Source organism: Cygnus atratus, chromosome 2 (genome assembly GCF_013377495.2).
Source record: "Cygnus atratus isolate AKBS03 ecotype Queensland, Australia chromosome 2, CAtr_DNAZoo_HiC_assembly, whole genome shotgun sequence".
NCBI lineage: Eukaryota > Metazoa > Chordata > Aves > Anseriformes > Anatidae > Cygnus > Cygnus atratus.
In genome coordinates, this window is record NC_066363.1 from 114811629 (window position 1) to 114832248 (window position 20620).

Here is a 20620-nt window from a genome sequence, read left to right on the forward strand (position 1 = left end):
GCAGTGTGAAAATAATACAAAATGTAAACCGACAGGTAAACCTGAGAACTTCAGGAAGACTGCTATTTCTAGGGCTGTGGGGAATAACAGAGAGCATAAGAAGAGCAGCAAAAATGTGGGGTTTGTTTGATTGTTTGTTTGTTTTGTTATTAACACTGTTGGTTCTTTACTTTTATTACCATGGATTTTGTAACTCGGAAAGATTTGTTTAAAACGAACAATGAAATGCATGAACTCCAATACCTTGATATCAACAGTAGTTAAATAGTGACTTTGCTTTCAATGCTTTAAAAATCAGGTTTAGCAGAAGCACACAAATGTAACGGGGAGGTTAGGAAGTGCTGAGCCCCCTATGGCTTAGCTGAGCTTCTCTGTACTTGGTAGAGTTTGAGCACTGCTTTTCACTGGTCAGTGGCAGAGCGTAACAAGTGACCTGAGTATGGATATTTGCAGTGGTTCATAATCTTTATTATGGCTGCAGGAAGTGTTGGCTGTATTTGTTGTGTAAAGCCAACAATAAGCGTAAAGGCTACTAAGACACATTGAAATGGAGAGTGCATTTAATAGCATTGAGGTACCTCTGCATGCTGTTTCTGATATTTAGCAGACTACCCTTGGCAAATGCTCATGTGTTGTCTCGGACATATCAACGCATGGACTGCTGTTTTGGTATAAACCTAATTTTGTTTACAGTTTCTGCGTGGAGTATGGAAACTGCAATTAAGTGACTGAGGCAAGAGCATGTTTCATTCTGCTGCATCTGGAGTCAGGATGACCATTTGTAGTGAGGTGATGGCACAAGCATGTGGGTCAGGGTTATTTGAAATTTCTTCACCGAGACTCAGCAAGGCCATTCATTAATGTTTAAAAGTTATGAATATAGAATAGCAATATTATACTTAGCATTTATTATCTCAGCGAGATTATTACATATAATTTCATATTGTTTCTCTTCATGGGAAATACCTCATGACTGTGCTTCAAAGATTTGTTGTATAGAGGTTCTGAGTTAAAGAAAATGGGAGAGCTTGTAGCAGCAGCAATAAAAAACCCATATCTTAACCTCCATGAATCTGTATAAAGTTTTGCTGTTGACTTCACTGAGGTCAGAACTGGGCCCTTGAGTTGGAAAACTTTTGTTTTTAATGGAGTTGGTCTAGATTTTCACCATTAAAAACAGAGAAAGATGTGAAATGGGAGCTCTCGAAAACTAGAAATGTGTCCCCACTGCCTCTCAAATTTCATTCCAAAATATTAAGGGCCAATGTAAGGAACAAATAAAATCACCACAAACTAATAATTATTTCAGTCTAACTCCCTTTAGACTCTTAAGCTAAATGCTATTATTAGAAAATATATTTGAATAACACTGAACCAATAGCATAATGCTTGAGGAATTGCAGTAGTAGAAGGAAATGAATACTCTTCCCTAGGTACAGCCACAATGTTGTAATAAGGTTTTGAACCAAAAAAACATTCAGAGCAATGTGCGAACATTTCATGGAATAAAACTTAACGAGCTGCTGCTTCTCATCTCTTTGGTATGTCTGAGTAAAATGAGAGCTCATTGGAGAGTTGTGAAGAATGTATAGAAAAATATGGACCTGTACAGGAGCTTGGAGGTGCTGTAACAAGATGATGACATTGCAAAAGTGCTTTTGAGTTTATTATCCCAACATAGTAAAGTCAAACTGGCAGAAGAATTCTCTGATTTTTTATTTTTTATTTTTTTATTAGAACCTATTTGTGTTTCATAGCATTCAAGATGAATTACTAATATTTTAAAATCATAGTACTCAGTACTTAAAATGGATGCTGTTTCTAGCATATGATTACAATACAATACATTTTGTTTGCAGTTGTTACATTTTTTTTCATAGAACTTAGCTCCGTGTGACCTGTTTTGTAGAAACAACTGTGTTTTGGCAAGTCAGTAGCTTTTTGCTATTTTTCTTGGGGAGAAGTAGGTTTGCTTTCAAAAAGTCCTTGAAAATGTTAATTATTTCCAGAATTAATAAGACATTAATAATTTAAATACAATTGGTTCACTTCTAATAATCTGTTCCTCAGAAGTAGTTTTCAAGTATAACCACTGTTAGTAAGCAAATAGTGAGAGACTGGCAGAATTCCGTAAAGAAGACTGACAGCTTTTCTTATTTACATATTTATAGCATATATTTTTTACAAAACATATGTATATATATTTATATATGCACATTTATGTTGAAAGTTCAGATTTTTTGTTCCATTCATTCTCTTTCAGGGTAGGACCTGTTAGAGCAGGTCAGACATGTAACAATCCTAGAGTGATTGAGGTCTTGAAGTTCAAAGGGCTTTAGTTTTGTCTATTAAATAACAATTTTGACATCACTATTAAAATGTTTCTCTGATTAATAGAATTTAAAGTCCTTATATTTTTTTGTTATTTGAATTCTTAAATGACACTTTATTTAGGTTGCTAGCTAGGAAAACATATCTGTTTTTCAGTTACTGCACTTTTGATACTCAGAAAATCTTGAAGTTTCATCCACACACATTTTGCAATCTCAGTAACCTGAAATCAGTGCCTCCACCAAGAAACAAGACCATATTCTGTACAGAAAACTAAGTAGGATTCCTCTACTAAGGTAGTGCTGGTGCTTAATATGGGCTCCTGAGAATTGGTAGTTTAGTCACACATGCTCTGAGTGTATCACAGCAATTAAATGACGCTTTTATCAAATGTCTATAGTTGTAGTGTTCAGTATTTTCATCCATTCTCTCCTAATGTCATGGTTATGTTAAGAATGCTTTTCTAGATTAATATCCTGACATGCTGGCACAGTGTACATTAGTAAGGCTGACCTTTTGCTAACACAGCATACGTCACACCTAGCTACCTGTCATAGACCCATGCTACATTTTTAGCAATGGCAATAGAAGTGTATAATGATATCTTGCCAAAGTCTAAATACATTTGTTATTACTTGTACTACTAAAAATGTTTCTTATATCTGCTGCCACTAACACTATACTACCTCTTATTCCCAGATATTCTTGTCCTTTATGCCAGTGTGACATAGATGAGGATGATCTAATGGATCATTGTCTCGCTGCAGACCAGAAAGGAGAGCAGTGGCAATGTGCATAAGTAGATATTTTACTGTATTCACATGCTAAACTGATTGATTCTAGCAAACATTACTGATAGCAGAAAACAGACAAGCATAAAATATATTATTTGCTTAATTCTTTTATACAGTGCAGGAAAAACACACCTATATCTTTTCCCTTTCCCCTGCTGTCACAGAGAAGTGTGGATGCACATAATATTTAAAATATTTACTTACAGCCAATACAATGAACATTATTAGTTTCAGTGACCTGTCTGCTTTAAAATCATGTGTGTGCTATTTCTCTCTAGTGACCTAACTCAGTTTCCTGTGCAGCATTTGCTGTGTATTCTAATCTGGGTTTTGGGGTCATAATTTGAGAACTCCTTATGTATGCAGTCTTTCATAGGGTGGTTTTTTTTTGTTGTTTGTTTGTTGGTTTTTTTTTTAGGTTAAGATAACTTCACATAATTGCTTAATTCTGAATGTTTACGAAGGTTGAAAGGTCTTATTGTGACTGTCCTTGTAGGATCAAGGCCCATTGAGTGTACAGAGTCAGATCTCAACAAGTATGTGGGTTACTTGTTACTAATTTATATATTATTGGGATGATAAGCACATGGATGATAAACAAATGGATAAACAAATGGTTTGGGTAACAAACAAATGTTGTTTTGTATAAAACAAAAGCATTTGCATGTCTAATCTCTTGTTAGCTAGAGAAAGTGAATACATTAACCATAAGATGTACGGTGACCAACAATCCCTGGGATGTCTGCAGGCACAAATTACACATCTGAGATTAGCATAATTGATGTTGACCTGTAAGTGCATTGTCCCTAGCAGTATTCATGTTGCTCAGAGAATGCCATTTGGCCGTAACAGACCCACTTATTCTACATTTCTGTTTTTTAAACACTGACGTGTTCTTCTGTAAGAACTCCAAGATGGAAATTGAATACTTCCTTCCTTCCATTTATTTAGTGTTGTCCAATTTATTGTTTGACGCCTGGGACAGATCCAAGTTCTTTCAGGAGAAATTTTATAAGGCATCTTCAACCAAAACATACATTCCATTACGAAGACTACGTAATGAGTCTTCATATTTTGAAGCTACTGGGCTTAATTTTCTTATGTATATCTTGCCTTTTGCAAACAAGAGGTCATGAAAAGAACTGAGCAGATAACTGCACCACGAAGTCAAAAAGTGTGGCAGATGCTTACAGAGGTAGCATAGTCAGGTACTCACAGGTGCCAAGATACGGTTTCTGTCCTCTGTTCTGTTGTTGTCTAATGGTGTGGCAAGGCAAAGGTTCTTGATTATCTCATTTCTTAAGCAAGTATACATATTACTTGTGTTTATAAAGTACTTGGAGATCCTCAAATGAAACCCTACATACTTGAAATGAAACTTGTTTAAACAATCCATTTGCGTTCTGTAAGAACCAAAGATGACACAGTTGTACTCGAATTAAGAAAGGTGTTGCAGCTGTTTGCTGAGAGGGCTGTAAGGTAGAAAATGCATCACAAGCATTAACATGCTTTTAGAATTCTCAAGAATATTAATTAATGCTTTCCTATATTTATCTTTGATACTCATGCAAACAAAGTGCCAAAGGAAGATATAAATCATTATTGTTATTATTATTATTTTTAAATGAGGCAAAAGCACTAAAGAAAATGATGTCCAAGTGGAGGGCAGAGGTGAAGAACTGTTTTAATAATTTGAACCTATAATTAAAGCACATAACAGAAGCAGAACTATGTATGATAGCATTTAATGATAGCTCGCATGACTTGAGTATTTATTTATATACACAATAACATAACATGCATCACCAAATTGGACTCTTTAACAAATAGCATTAGCATTGTTTGCTTTTGCAGAATCACTTAATTCATCTGTTTCTGCACTTGACATTCTCATTTATTTCAAGTTGCATAATGATTTCTCTTGCTCTGTGTTGCAGTGCTTACGCCTACGGAGTAGAAAGTTAGACAGTAAACTTTGAACATGAATGTAAACCCATTGACACCAGTATTTTGTTGACTGGTAACCCAAACTGTCAAAATGAAATCTGTTAACACATTAATTAGTAGTATCTTGATTTTCAATATAATATCCCTTTATTCTTTATGTTGGAGAAGTTCTTTTTGAGAGTGTGCTGGATGGGTCATTCTCAGAATATGTGCATGCACCCTAAGCAGCACAGAAAGACTACTGAGTAGCAGTGGAAGAACATGTTCTGTAGATAAAAACGGAAAACAACATTTAGCCTTTTGCAATTAATGGTGCCTTAGCAATTTGCTTAGACCTAAAAATGTTGGTTTTCTTTTTCCTTAAACATTGTTTTGTCTCTGAATCAATTTCTTGAATTAAATTTCAATTTTGTAAAAAATAAATACATAAATCTGTAAGGATAAAAAGAAATATTGTCAGTTTCTCTACAGAAAACAGATGGTCATGAACTCATTGATAGTCCAATATACAGATACATCGGCTTGTACAGTGATGTCTATCTGTTTGCAGCTCCATTCCAGGAGCAGGCTGGTCTTTTAGATATTCATGGTGACAATGCAATGCTGGAGGTAGATGACAAACAGCTTTTCAGATGCTATAGCACTAAACAAATCAGAAAAAAAAAAAAAAAAAAAGCAAAACAGTATCAGGCATACTATCTACTGTCAAGAACAGTATTACTGACCCTGTAAGAATGTACACGAGTTTCCATTTCCAGCTTATGCAAGATGAGGCTCAAAATTAGCAATGTAGGTAAGTGAAAGACATCTTGAAAGAATAACAAGAAGTGAATATTACGTTTATGATAAGAACATAGAAACCTGTTCAAGATATTGACAGGGTAATAAAACTATAAAATTAGTAACACTGTTTTTATATGTGCAATTTAACATAGTATCTTTCACAGATGCTGTTGATCTGTAAGAAATGAAAATTCATGTTCATGCACAGAAGCATGTATAGTGATTAAAGTAGCTCAGTGGTAATATGTTAACAAGGAAAAGCATGGCAGGCTTCAGGTCCTTGCTAGTTCTTCTTGAAATCAGAAAGGGACTCTTTCTGGGGAGAGAAAGATTCAACATTTCATGAATTTGGAAATTTATCTCCCTTTCCCTTTGAGAACTGTCCTTGGGTGTGAAAACTTCCCAGTCAGAAAGATGTACAGTGCTGCTCCAAAGCATGAAATTTGTGGGAACATTTGAGTAATTACTCAAAAATAAAATTAAATAAAATAAAAATCTGTTCTGCTAGAAGCAAAGTAGTCAGATTGATTGGTATATAAATTATTGGACTTGTGGCTTCCTGTACATCTAAAAAACAATGTATGGAGAATTCTTTGTGTGTAGGAATTAAGTTCCCTCTTGAGGAATGTTCTTTTTAATTTTCTCAGAGGCTGCAAGCATTCTTTTTAGGTAGTGATACAGAGACAGTTGGCAAAAGCAAAGGATTTTCACATGGCACCTCCTGATCACTGTGCAGCTACACAGTTTTCTCTTTCCCCTCCTGCTTACATGTCTTGTCTCTGACAGCTCCCAAGGAACTCCAGATAGCTGCCCTTTTCATACTGACATGGAGATGCACTGTTGCAGCAGCAGCATTGCCAGGAAAGCAAACAAAATAATAGCTACTCAAAGCAATGACTGTACAAAAAGTAGTTGTACAAAGTTGTAAAATAGCTGTGCAAACATGGTCTAAAATGTACCTTTTCAGTGACAGTTGCCCCCAGCAAACTGCAAAATTTTATGAGCAATTCTGTAAGTTTTCACTGTCGAAATTTCATTTCACAAACACTCTTTATCTTGAGGAATAAAAAGTTGGCAGGGCCATTGATTTCATTTAATCTAAAAATTCTGATTTAAAATGCTTTCCTTCAAATAAATGTGTTTCATAAACTTCAGCTGCCTCACTTCTTTTTACATGTTGTCTACGTCAATGGCAAAAAGTACATAAGATTTACAAGGCTGTTGCCATGCTATATATCGCTCCATGGCATACTACTTGTCTACTCCAAGGTCACAGCTTTATTAAAGAACCAAGATTTACAATAATGTTAGCAGCAGCATGAATGCCTTCGGACACGTCTTCCTGTAGTTTACTTCTCTGAGGTCACCAGCACAATTTCTCCCCCTGCCTAAAGCTACTAATCAATCAATACTGCAGTCTCCTGAACAAAGTTCAAATGGACCTATCATGTTCCTTTAGTAATAAATCTTTGCTTTTGTTTAACACCTGCCTTCAGAGAACGTAACCCTCTTTACCTGCGGTAATTAATTTACCTTTACGGCAGCCTTATTTGGTGATTAAAAACTGTTCTCCTTTCACAGACTGAGGAATTGAGGCCTGATGACACGCTTACCTGAAGTCCTACAGGGTGACTGAAAAGGCTGGGAGGCCCATGGCTGTGTGGAAGCCTCACCTGCTGAGGCTGAAGGCCATGCTGTCTCCCTCGCAGCTAATAATGCATGGCAGCTCTGTAGTGCCTAAACTGGGCCTTCTGTAATGTTTCCTGTTTAATGTAGCTTCATGGCATGAGTAGGGCATATCTGAATCTGGCTATACAGGTGTGTACAGTTCAAACAGGTGCACAGAGACATACAAAAAGCTTTCTGCAGGCTCTTTACCACTCAAGGTGTAGTTGGGTGTCTTCTTCCGGCTGTACTTACACTACTGGAGAGGTCACTGCCACCAACTGCTGTTTCCTCCGGTTCCCTCTTTCCTCTCCAAGCCATGGTCCCAGATGGCAACAGGGGCATTGCCTCTTACTTCTGATCACTGGCAGATACAACATACATAGCTCTGATGGATGTCTGAAGCCTAAATAGTTTTGAAGAGCTGGAGACATACGTGAACCACAAGGCTTAGTGTTTTGTACTCTCTCTGCCCCAAAAATTTAATCACAGGCTAGAGAGAGCTCCCTACCTAGCGATCTCTTCTAGACATCTACTTGTGGTAGAGGCAGCTGCAGTCCCAAGGAGAAAAGGAACATGAAGGTGAAGGAAACATTTATCTTCAGCCCAGAGAGACCAGACCCAACATGAATCTTAGTTTTATTACAAACTAATATATCTCCAAATTAATATATTCTGAAACAAATACAATCTCTATGAATCTGTTTCTTTTAAAAGTATTGCCAGAATTGTGTTTGTTGTTTAGCTGACAAGAGTTATGTTCAGAGGAGGTCAGTGCTAGATGGGCTTAGCAGGTCCAAAGTCTTCTCAATACAGAGAAATTTGTTGGCATAGCTGTATCACTATAATTATATTCTTACAACTCATTATTGTGAAAAAAAGCGTGCAATCATACTGCTGGCTTACTGTTAGAAGTTTCTATCAGTATGATTCAGCAGGTAGAAATTGTGACCCAGATATTACTAATACCAGTAAAACTACACATAGAAATACTGCTAGTGTTAGTAAATCTATAAATGATTTTTTTGTGTGTACAACTTATTTTTTTCCTATCACAAGCAATTAATTCTTTGACATAACATATCTGTTTATTTATTTATTTATTTATTGATGATGGATATGTGTATATGGAAAGCACTCCATACACGAGGCAAAGTATCACAGAAAGTAAGTAACTAATTTTGGTTATCCTGATGGTCTTTCTTGCTCAAAACTGAAGAGCTGATGTGTTTCTCGTCCTGGATGATATCCAGATGGCCACAGTGAGAGGTCAGGTGCATTCCTGAATAGCCTATGCGAGGCCGCATGGGGTCATCTTTCCACAAGCCATCTTCTGAACCTTGTTCTGCAGCTGATGCAGCTGGCGCAGTCACCTCACCACTAGGCAGTGTGTTCCACCGGCAATGCCTGACAGCGGAGCAAAGGGCACACACGTACTTTTTGTTTTGCGTAGGCTTTAGACTTTCATTAGGCAGAGGTATTAGTGAAAGCCAGCTTTGTCAATATACCATGCTGAACCAGCTGCAGAACATTCAATACCTCAAGAGTTTCCTAACACAAAGTCCTAAATTTATTAGTGCTAGTCAGCATAACTGGAAATGTTCACCTAGTTAATAATTGAAGCTCCTGAATGTTATGACATGGATGAAATGTCTGCACTTAGCTGGGTTGGCTGCGCATTTTTAGTATCTCCCAGAGAGTCAGGGTGCCCATACAAGACCTGCTTGCTACCCTGTAGCGCTTCCCCTAGCTACTTCAGGGGCCAGCATTTATTTTATACTTTTTCACATCGGTGTTTGCAGTCGCATCATGCTCAACACGGGGGTGACGACAGGGACATGGGGTTGCAGCAGCTGGACATCTGGGCGGCACAACCTTCCCAGGAGTTGGATTTTTCCTAACTCCATGAACTTTGGTGTGCCGAGAAGCGTCAGGAGCACAGCACAGGTACCGACTCTGTGCCCGCACCGTGCCAGGGTGCGAGCACAGGCCCAAACCCACGGCCACGGGGGGCCCGGCGGAGCCCCCTGGCGGCGGGCACAGCCCTGCCGCCGGGCTCGCCCTTGCGGCCGGGGTCAGCGGCACCAAGCCGCCCTTCGCCAACACAACCCGGGCACCCCTGGAGGCCGGACGACCCGGGGACATGGGCGCCCTCCCCGCCGTCCCTAAGCCCGGGGCCGTGACCGGGGTGGCGGCCTGCGGGAAGGGGCCGGCACCGGCGGCGGGGCTGGCACCGGCGGTAAGCACGGGGCGAGAGGTGAAGGGTGAAGGGGCGCCGTGCCGTTCCGTGCCGTGCCGGGCGGAGCGGGGCGAGGCCGCCCCGCCGTGTCACAAGAGTCCCGCCGGGCCGGGAGGCCATCGCCATGGAAACCCAGGCCCGCCCCAGGCCCCGGTCCCGCCCCTGTCCCCCGGGCGAAGCGGTGGCGGCGGCGGCGGGGCCTGGGCGCAGCATGGAGCAGGGCCGGGCGAGCCGCGGCTGAGCCGCTCGCAGGCTCCGCGGCGGGGGCGGCAGCGCTCCGCGGGCAGCGGCAGGTAGCAGCGCGGCCGGGGGGCGGGGAGGGAGCGCCGAGGGGCGGCGGCGGCGCTTCCCGAGCCGGGCCCGGGCCGTGCCGAGCCGAGCCGAGCCGAGCCGTGCCGTGCCGGGCCCGTTCGGTTCCCCCGCCGCCCACCTGGCGCCAGGTGCCCGCCCGCCATCTTCTGGCGGCCCCGCGGGGGGCGCCGGTGGGCGGGGGGGGCTGGCGCCTGGCCCCCGCTCCGCGCTGAGAGGCCCCGGCGCCTGGCCATGGCCGGGGAAGCCGCCGCGCAGCGTTTCGACGAGGATGATTTCTACTGTCCCGTGTGCCAGGAGGTGTTCAAAACGCCCGTGAGGACCGCGAACTGCCAGCATGTGTGGGTATCCCTCCCTCCTTCCCTTCCCCTCCGCCCTGCGGAGGCGGTCGCCTCGCCTCCCCCGGGTCTCTGCCTTTATTTCTCTGGCTTCCTTCTCCCCCCCCGCCCGGTTTTCAGGCAGCGCCCCGAGGTAAGGCAGCGGCAGGGCTCGGTGTAAGGCCGGCCCCGGAGGTGTCACCCGCACCCGGCTCTTTTGTAGCGGCCCGGGTAGAAAAGGCACGTCTTGAAGTAGGTCCCCCCCTGGCCTCTGGGTGCCTGCCGAGCTGAGCTGCAAGCGAAGGCAACTTAGAAACCTAACTGAAATTGCACTTTTAGGCTTTGTTTGTGCTTTCCCGTTCGCTTTCCGAACGAGATCGTAGGTTAGTTGTTCCCTCTTTCCCTTCGTCCATTCGTAGTGGAAATCTATGCCTTTTTGGAGGGATATTTAATCACAAAGTACTCTCCTACTAACCACACAGTGCGGTTAGTAGAAAGGCAAAATACCTTTGATAGTTGGTATATGAGGCTTCAAGAAGAAGCCAGGGGAGAAACACAAAAGTGAATGGACTGGAATATTTGGGAAAACTACAGAAATGAGGCTTTGCGGTATTTTTGGCTCCACTTAAGGACAATAAACAAGAATTACTCTGATAAGATTTTCCAGTGTCACGTGCCTGCTGCACCATTTAATATCATTAATGATCAATCCAGTGCGCAGCTCTGGAGCACTAGACAGAAAATAGTAAGATTTTTACCTAAAATTCATTGCTGGGTTCCCCTAATTTCCGTATACTTCTTTGTAAGCACTGTTCGTTTTTCTTATGTCTATCTTCTAAAGATTTTTGTTCAGTAGTCCGATGTATTGCTTTTTTGCTAGTAATCACTCATCTCTCCTGAAGGACAAAGTGTCTAACTTTTTTTACTTTGCTAATCTGTGTTTGTGGTAACTTTTCAATTTAGATTTTGCAGGAAGTGCTTCTTGACAGCTATCAGAGAAAGTGGAACACATTGTCCTCTCTGCCGGGGGAGTGTGACTAAAAAAGAAAGATCTTATCCCAAAAGGGCTCTAGATGTTGAAAACAATATGAAGAAAGCTTCTGGGGGCTGTAGATGCTGTGAGAAGCAGGTAGAGTAAAACTTTACAAAAAGTTGAATAATCTTGTTTTTATTTTCAAACAGGAACACTTGTGTGCCATACATGTCTGGGAGCTAAAAAAAAAAAAGCCTGTAGTAGTTTGGACTTAGTTTTGTTTGGCTTGTGTATATGTGAGGCATGTGATGCCTACCATTAGGTACCTGTTAGGTACGCTTAACATGTAAACTGAAAGAAGATCTTGTATTGTCTACAGTGACTTTCTGAGCGGGGTGCCAGTTTTTCCCCCAAAACAATGAGAAAACTGGATATAGCTATAAAACTGGCAAAATAAAAGTTAGGTGACTGAAAATGGAAGTTAGAGGTATATGGAAAACCTCAGACACTTTCAGGAGGGAAATGAAAGTGCTTAGAGTTACTTCAAAACTTAAATTACAAACAACAAACACTGCTTGATTAACTCTGTACATAACATACAATCATGTGGAGTTTCTCCCTGCCCCACAGAACATCAGTCTGTTTACTTTGTGGTGGGGGCATTATTATCAGAGCATTGGGTGAAATCCTGACACCACTGAAATCTAGAGTAATCTGCCTTCTGCTATAACTGGATCCAGGATTTTAGCAACCCATTTTATTTACATCAAAGTTCATCTGATCCACGTAATTGTTATGTTAGTTGGATCTCAGTTGGGTCTTGGGTCTACCAGTGTGCAAAGATCAGCTTTTTGCTTTGTTCCACCTGATACATTCATATGACACAAATGGGAGAAAGAAACAATAACAAGTTGGTAAGTCAAAAGGAAGAATGAAGCAGATCTTCAGAACTTTAATGAAATTTAGGCACAGGCTCATGAGATGTGGTCTTGTTCAGCTTCTAAACCTGTAAGCACTTCTGAGAGTGCTGCTGGACCTGAGATTCTGATTTAGGCCGTGTCCAGCACAGCTTTGTTTGGACAAACTCTGGGCAACTCATTACTGTCTTACTTGCATCTAAAATGGATAGGCATCTATAAGCTGCTGTTCATTCATGTCCTCTTACGTTTTTTTGTTTTTTTTTTTTTTTTCCTCAAGGAGGAAAGTTGTATATTGTCATAACACACCTAATGCAAAAAGATTTCACTCTGAACAGAGAAACAGTGGGCCAGAGGACATAAGGAGCAGTGGTGCCTCCACCCTCAGGTCCCCTCCCCACAGTAGCTCATCAGTAATTGATCTTGGATGTGAGAGGTGTAGTTCCCATGGTTTTGTTTCAGTCAAGTGGAGTTTACTCACGTCTTGCACCCCTGAGAGAGCTTTCTCAGTTGTCTGGCTGTAGAGGGTTTGGGGTGTGGAAACATTCTCCTTTCTCACAGTGATAGAAGCTCTATAGGGGGGAAAAAAAGGGAGTTGAAGATCTTATGCTAGGAAGGAAAATGTTCATCGTGAGAGGGGAGGCACAAGTTAAAGAGCTTCTGCTACATATGATGTCTAAATAATCCCTGCATGCATTGTTTTCTGTTGGCAGAATTCTCTTCCTTCTGTCCCTGGATTATTCAGTACGATTTGAATAATTTGGCATTTCATTTACAGGTTAGATTTTCATGGATGAGACAGCATTATAAAACGTGTAAGAAGTATCAGGATGAATATGGTGTTTCTTCTATTATTCCAAACTTACAGATTTCCCAAGATTCAACAGGGAACAGGTAATCAGGGTGTTTTATGTATAACCATGCATCTTTTTTCCCCCCCAAAGGACTTTTTTTTTTTTTACCAGGACATGTTTTCTTTTAGTAATAATTATTTTCTGTTATATTACACTTCAAAAAAATGACAGTTTTTCCAGATGTTTTTCTTTACTCAGCATACAGAAGAAAACCTTTCTACATGTTGGCTTGGAATGTCTTCTAGGGGCTCTTTTAAAAAAACATACAGTATTTCCAACTTACTTTCCTTGCTTTGACAGCATTTGAGCAGCTTGCTTTGTAACAGATTTCATAATATCTAGCCCCAAGGAAGTTCCCTTCATTTATTCCCCCCTCCATTTTCATAAGTCTGTTTTAGTGGTTATCCTGTTTCAAAACATTACTGTGCAAGCTTTTGTTTTCAGGTTGAATTTGTTTTGAACTGATCTTTTATGAAATGTATGAGGAATGCCAGCATGTTACACACCATAAAATCAAATGCCATTTACCAGTTTGCTTTCAGACAGTAAAGCTCAAGAGCTTTCTTCCTCATACCTTCTGACTGATGTGTTTTGTTTTGGTTGTAGAGTTTTTTGGGGGGGGTCGGGGGAGGGAAGAGATGGCGGGAGGGAGGTTTTTTGAAGACCACTTTTACATACTAGTTTCATGGAGATTTTTATTACATATAGCTTGTGCTTTATGCACTGTGTGTTGACATCCTATTTTTAGCACACTGAACTTCTGTGTGTTTGGTTTTCAGTCCATCTGTATACTGAAAGCAGAAGTTCAAGCTGTTACCAGAGCTAGTTGTAGCAATGTTTAACTGAAGCGTCAGGATACTGTTATACAATTGTTGATTATGCCACAGTAGAATACCTGTGCCTGTAACATTATAGAAGTATAAAAAATGTACTGCGACCAGATTTGTGATAATAAATATTCATGGTCTTAGGGTTGTCAGTGTATCTGAGCTGCCTCTTCTGGTATAACTTGAGGTGCATATATGGTTAAATGTACTTTCTAAAATGTTCCTGTTTGTCACTCTTATTTTAGGAAAATGATATTGTGCACAGCATGAGGAAATTGTTCTTGCGGTAGTTGAAAGTTGTAAATGACTCGGGCAAACACGTGGTAGTTAAATGACTATTTACATAGCCATAAGTAAAAAAAAAAAAAATTATAAAATACTACCTGTCTTATGCTCTCATACTTCAAAATGCCTTCTGAGTTGCGTGGTTGTAAACTCCATTACCATTACTGTTGACTAAATGCCTATTTTATTGTATACCAATTTCCTATAAAGTTGTGTGGTATTCCACTGAGGGTCACCATGGTAACTAGATACTGAGACATGCTTTGATCCAAAAGAAAAGTTGTGAAAGTTAAAATGTGTGCCATTTCATGTTTTGCCTTGAAATTCATGGGACTTAATGGATATATACATATATTTTTGTTATTAATAAATTTTAAGAAATCTTGATAGTGGAGGACAGTAATAACCTTTTAACTTTTTTTTTTTATTTCATATAAAGTAGCAGGAATGATACAATATCTGATAATGGAGGGATGGCTAACAATCAAATACTTCAAGGAGATACAAGGTAGGCTGCTTATTTTCTGATACTTACTATTACAACAGATCCGTACAATCATAGTGTAAGCTTCTACTAACTAAAGAACAAAAAACAAGCTACAGAAAAAAATATTTAAAAAAAACCCTTTTGTTTCTTCTTCATTTGCGTCCATATATCGGAATTTTTCAGTACTTTCCTGAAGGATTTGAACTAAAAGATATTACCCAGTAAGTAAGAACAGGATGTAGTTGCAATTGGATAAAAAGTGTTTTCTGAAGTCCAAGTTTCAAAAGAATGCATTTAGATGTACAAATAATAAATTTGTTTTAAAATTGCAGTTTGGAAGTATCAGTGGAGCTCTGTTAGGTTCACTGTTATGTCATTAACGGTGTTTTATTTGTTGTTAATTTGTCATTATTTTCCTAAGTTCTGATAACAGATGAATTAAACTTTTCATAATGCTACTTCCAAAACTTTTTTTTTTTTTGCTGTTTAATGCTGTGTATTTCTGTTTACAGTGGACATCCAACTTTCAAATGCCCCCTGTGTCAAGAAGCCAATTTTACCAGACAGCGCTTGTTGGATCACTGTAATAATAGACATCTTTATCAGATAGTTCCTGTAGTAAGTAGTCACCCCCTACCCCCCTTTTTTTTAAATACATTTTTACTAATGTATGCCTTTTAGGCTACTTTCATTTTAATTATGTGAAAATTAATTTAAGTGTGCAGTAACTAGTCTATATCTACACAGGTTGCTGTAGGCTTCTGAAAAGCACTATACTTAATGCAGTGCATTTGAATTGAAAACACTTATCCATCTTCTGGTTGTTTTTAAGACAGTTCTCACATAACTGCCTCATTTATCTCAAGCTGAAACAAACTCAGCTTCTAAGCTTGACATTAGCTCCTTTTCATTTAGTAATCCAGACCTGTTTTTACAGAATCTCATTTGTAACATAACTGTTGTTTCATGTGAAACCTACAGTTACTTGGGAAGTAACTTAAGATTACTTAGGTTATTAAAAGGAGTGGAGGAGAAAAATCTGTTTGGTTTTCAAATTTATGAATTTTTAGGAATGTTTAGGAATTGTTATTTTTTTCTTTTCACTTACTTGATCATCTCAATTCTATGAAAATCCTTCCAAACAGTAAGTAGGATTCAGTGATTACTTTCTTTTCTAAATTTTAAGCAATGGAAATTGGTGAAGGGAGTGCCAGACAGAAGTGATAATCCTCCATTTCTTAGAGAAACACTAACAAATTTGTCAAGCTGAAATTTAATTTTTGAATGTTACACCACTGAGGAAAAGAATACCTAAAACTAAAAATATAGTTTTTTTACATTTTTTACTGTATTTTGATAGTGGATAAGTAGTAGTCTAGTTATTCCTGTAGAACATGTTTTTAATGCGTTCTGAATTACCAGTAACTTTTTTTTTTTAATTCTCTCTTTTTCTCCCAAATTCAGATCTGTCCTATTTGTGTATCTCTTCCTTGGGCAGATTCTAACCAGGTTACCAGAAATCTTGTTAGCCATCTAAATCTGAGACACCAGTTTGACTATGGAGAATTTGTGGTAAGCTTTCTCGTCTTTGATATGTACGGGAACAAATAGTAACTTTTTTTTCTAGAAATACAAATGCCAAATAAAAAATTTGTGCTTCACACTATGTTGCTGCTCTGGACAGAAGTCAGAAGTAGGCCTGTCTGTTCTTAGCTTTGTGTTATCTGTATGGAATGCTACTGGGAATAGATGTTGTCAACACTTATGCAATGCTCCAAACTGGTAACTTAAGTCTTTAGCTTAGTGTTCTCAATCTGAACTATTTGTTCTTTTATAACAGTCTATTACTTCTGCTTCTGAGGAAAATATAATAGATGCTACTCTGTTTTATTGACGTTTTGCAGCTGTCACGGCAGAAGTGGCTAGACCATAGTTCTCAGGACTCAAAAGTGCAGCTTTACAAGCTGGTGTTCTGCTACAGCCTCTCTTTCAGTATGTTGTGAGAGGGTCTGCAATGTGAAAAAGAGATGTGACATTGAATCATTGGTCTGGTTGCCTTCTTTCAGGCTCACTTTGAGTAAGTGGCCCTGGAGTAGACGCAAAACTACATAAGCAGATTGTTAGTCACTGGGTGGATCGTAAGTCAAGCCAGACAGATGAGACCTACATACAGGATCAGGTCTCTGGAGAGTTCAAGCTGTAGTTTCTAGAGTATTTAACAGACTTTGGGGTGCACTGCTTTAGCCTTGTGTGGGACAAACATAGTATTTGAGGCATAGGCAGCCTCACAGGTTAATGAACACAATGATAAGGTATGTTCTTTGTGTTGAGTGATCTGTGACAAAGATAAGAAGAGCCTGGAGATTGACTCAGGACTGGGCTCTTCAACATGAGTGCATCTTGCGTGTTTGAGGATGTAGAACTGGTGGTTGGAATTACGATTTGAGGAAGCTGCCAGAATTGCACTAAAAAGGTGTATTACTCTGGCATGTTAACATCTTGGAATATAGCTCTCCAAAAGTAGCAGGGTTAACCACCCATCTTTTGTGATACAGGTTTGCTTTCTCAATTTAAGCAGTATATTCTCCACAATCTATGATTACTGTTGCCTGGGGATCACGTTTAGTATTTATTAGTGGAGAAGGTTATGGCTTGTTGGAAACCCTGGTATAAGAACTGTGTGACACAGTCAGCTTTCCTGAGCTGACTATTCTGCAATGTAATTGAGCCAGGAAGAGAAGATGGACCCTTCTGTTTAATGAGCCTTGTCCCACTCATCTGATTCTTCTCCTGTCTCGTGGATCTTGTACTTACTTGGTTAAATAAAAGATACTCTGCAACATAAACAGTCGAGTACCACCAAGTACCACGTGACAATTCCTATGTAAAAATGTGGAAAATGAATGATTAAAGTAAAGACTGTGGTGCATCTTGAGTATTTGAATATTTGAGTATTTTGATGATGTTTTCATTTTGTTTAGAATCTTCAGCTTGATGAAGAAGCCCAATACCAAAACGCAGTTCAAGAATCCTGTCATGTGAACTTTTAAAGTATAGGCTCCCTTCATCTTACTGGCTATCTGAGAGAAAAAAATGTATTAATTCTGTTGGTAATCTGAAGCGTATATTAATAAAAATGGAATCCAGTAACTAGTTTTCAGGCTTAATTTTTTCCACGCCGATAAGGACTTTTCATAAGTGATTTTACTAAAACTCAAACTAGATATTTTTACTGAGATCTGTCCTGGTGGAATTAGGGACCTTTTTGGAACATCTCACAGTTGTCTTGATTGTCTTTAACTTTTACTACTCTGTTAATTACAAAGTTTCTTATGTTAATGACAGATATTTTAACTGACCAGTAACAATTTGAAAACAGCATGTTGGAAAGCGATGCAAAGATGCTCTGTTGCACTGTTGATTTTTTTTTTTAAGTTCATTTTTCATCTACTAAGATAGCTGTGAGATAATCATTTTTTCTTCTTCCTGCCCAAGGACAAAGTTTTGTTTGATGTTGTGATTTGTTTTTTACCATTGCTATGTAAATGAAAATAATGCCAATGTAAGAAATCAGAATACTTGTTTTGTATAGATCAGCAATGCAGAGGAGGTTTCTTTCACTTTCACTGAGAAAGAATGATGCCATTGCCTGGGAATAATTACATCTATGTTTTCCCTCTTTGAGCATAACTGAAGTAGGACACTTGCTTAGTAAACTGGATGAAGAGTTTTCCCTGTACTCCCAACTATTAATGAAGACAGTGCTCCTGATATATTTTCTGAGCAATCCAAGATGGCATGCAAAAGGTATGCTTTCTTAATATATGACTGTAGCCAGCTAGTTTTTCATATTTCTGGAGCTTTTTTAAAAACTTCTACAGTTGTTTTAGGAATTTAAGTTTGGTTCTGTCCTGTCTTTCTTGGGAGACTGTGTAAGTAGAGAACTAATTGGCTTCAGACCTACCAGTGCTCAGAAATGAACTTGTTTATTTTGGTAAAACTGTTTAAAACTTCAACACCTACTGCATCCGAAGGCTTGAAAAAACAGTTGAGAATAAAAGCTTCTTTTAAAATAATTAACAACATACTCCTATTTTAGATAACCATACCCCCAGCAAGACAGCTGTTAAAATCAGAGAAGAAAATCACCTAGGCAATTTTGAATTCAAATGGAAAATCCATTTTTTAAAATAACGTTCAGATATTTAATACTAATGGGAGGAATGGGAAATAAAGCTGCACAGAACTTTTTCAGAGGTTCAGACAGGGTTCTGAATATATTCCTTTTAGGACTGACTCTTCATGTTGTGTTACTATCATCCATTGGCAAACTGTTGTTCGTAACGTACTGTATATGTGGTGAAGAGCATACTCAGTAGTTTTTCTAGCCTAGTTATGAGTTATATGTAATAACATCAGTTGTGCAGCAGAAGTACAATCTGCTTCTTGTACCCTCTCTCCCATTTGCTCTCCAGGGTTTTGATTACTCTTTAAATACTAGAGCATTTCTTATTCTAAAACTGTTAAGGTTGAACTGCCTCATTCTACAATGTAATGGGTTTCAAAGCTGAACCCTAGTTATAATATGTTGAATGTTGGAACTAAAATGCTATACATTGTAACTTGAAATGTCTATCTTCTATTTTTAAAAAGTCTAAAACATCACTGAAGGAATAATAGCTGGCTAAAATACAGCTAAAATCAGCTATTTCAGAGGTGGTCTAAAAGTTAGCATCCCTTTTATAAAACATGCATAGTATTTTTTTACTGGCTTGATACGGTATTTTGACAAAGGGCCAGAATTTGATCTGGTGCTCCACCTTCGTTGTTTGCCTCCGTATTCCTATCTGAGTATTCTCACTCTGTAAGCTCTAGTGCTTGTTTTGACCACATACTGTTTTGGTGTGGTTCACTCCAAATGTGATCTAACTGAAAAGTTTTAGATTTTTTTTCTCTGCTCCTCTATAAAGCTAGCTATGAAATAGTGTCCTTAAACAGAAAGAAATTTCAAGGTAGCCTGATACTAAAGGTGTAACTTCTTAAAATAAAATGACCATGGTGTTTGGTTTTTATTGCTGCGTAAATTTTCTAAGGAATTTAATAGTTATATGAAACTTTTTTTAAATTCAGTGAAATATTTATCTGATCTGGCAAAAAATGCCTATAGCCAATACAGATTCAGAACACCTCTTGGACACTGGAACTAGTTATTTCTGTTACTTGAACATACCTTGAGAATTGCAAATAAATTTACATCTACTTTAAAACTCTGGGAAATATGTTTTTCTATAGCAATAATTAGTTGTCACTTGGTGCATAGTTGCTGAAGTAGCATTTTGGTCATGTTTAAACGTTGAAAGACTCAAATGCACATTTTAAAGCAACAAATGGCTATAAATGCAATATAAAAAAAACCTTGCAAAATGTTTATCCTCTTTATTTGCATATACTAAGATCTGTATTGGTAGGCGCTGCCTTGATTAATGTTTTATACTTCTAATATGAAGATACTGCATCCAGTACATTCACTAGGTAAGCATTTAATGAAAATGAACGATCTGATTAAATATGCTGCTGCTGGTCATGGTCTTTCTCACTGAAACTTAAAAACGTTCACAAAAAGCTGTATATTTGTAATAGGTCATGCTTATACTCAGAACATAAAATCTTTACTGGGACATTGCTGTTGAAAAATGTTTTCATGTTCATTTTGCATTGTGTATGGTTTCAATATGCTACATTATGTTTGAATTTTACCTTCTGTTTTTTTTCGATTAAAATATTTTATTTTCTATTTGTCTCTTTGTTGCATAATAAAGATGATCAATTCCTTTGACACTACTTCTTCCTTTCCAGATGCTTTGTAAACTTCAGTTAATTGTCATTCATATG

The 20620-nt window shown here is 38.8% G+C and overlaps 1 protein-coding gene across 2 annotated transcripts; it reads left to right on the forward strand.

Annotated features, from left to right (window-relative positions):
* The first annotated feature begins 9920 nt into the window (after nucleotides 1-9920).
* Nucleotides 9921-20567, forward strand: RNF138 (ring finger protein 138). Of its 2 annotated transcripts, none has more exons than XM_035553277.2 (7): nucleotides 9921-10409; nucleotides 11349-11514; nucleotides 13054-13169; nucleotides 14684-14749; nucleotides 15241-15346; nucleotides 16193-16300; nucleotides 17710-20567. In XM_035553277.2, exons 1-7 carry the CDS (start codon nucleotides 10303-10305, stop codon nucleotides 17776-17778), a joined length of 738 nt encoding a protein of 245 aa, XP_035409170.1. In that variant the 5' UTR covers nucleotides 9921-10302; the 3' UTR covers nucleotides 17779-20567. The 2 variants fall into 2 exon arrangements, with proteins under 2 accessions (XP_035409170.1, XP_035409169.1); XM_035553276.2 differs by having other exon boundaries at nucleotides 9927-10409; nucleotides 14681-14749.
* Nucleotides 20568-20620: the final 53 nt, after the last annotated feature.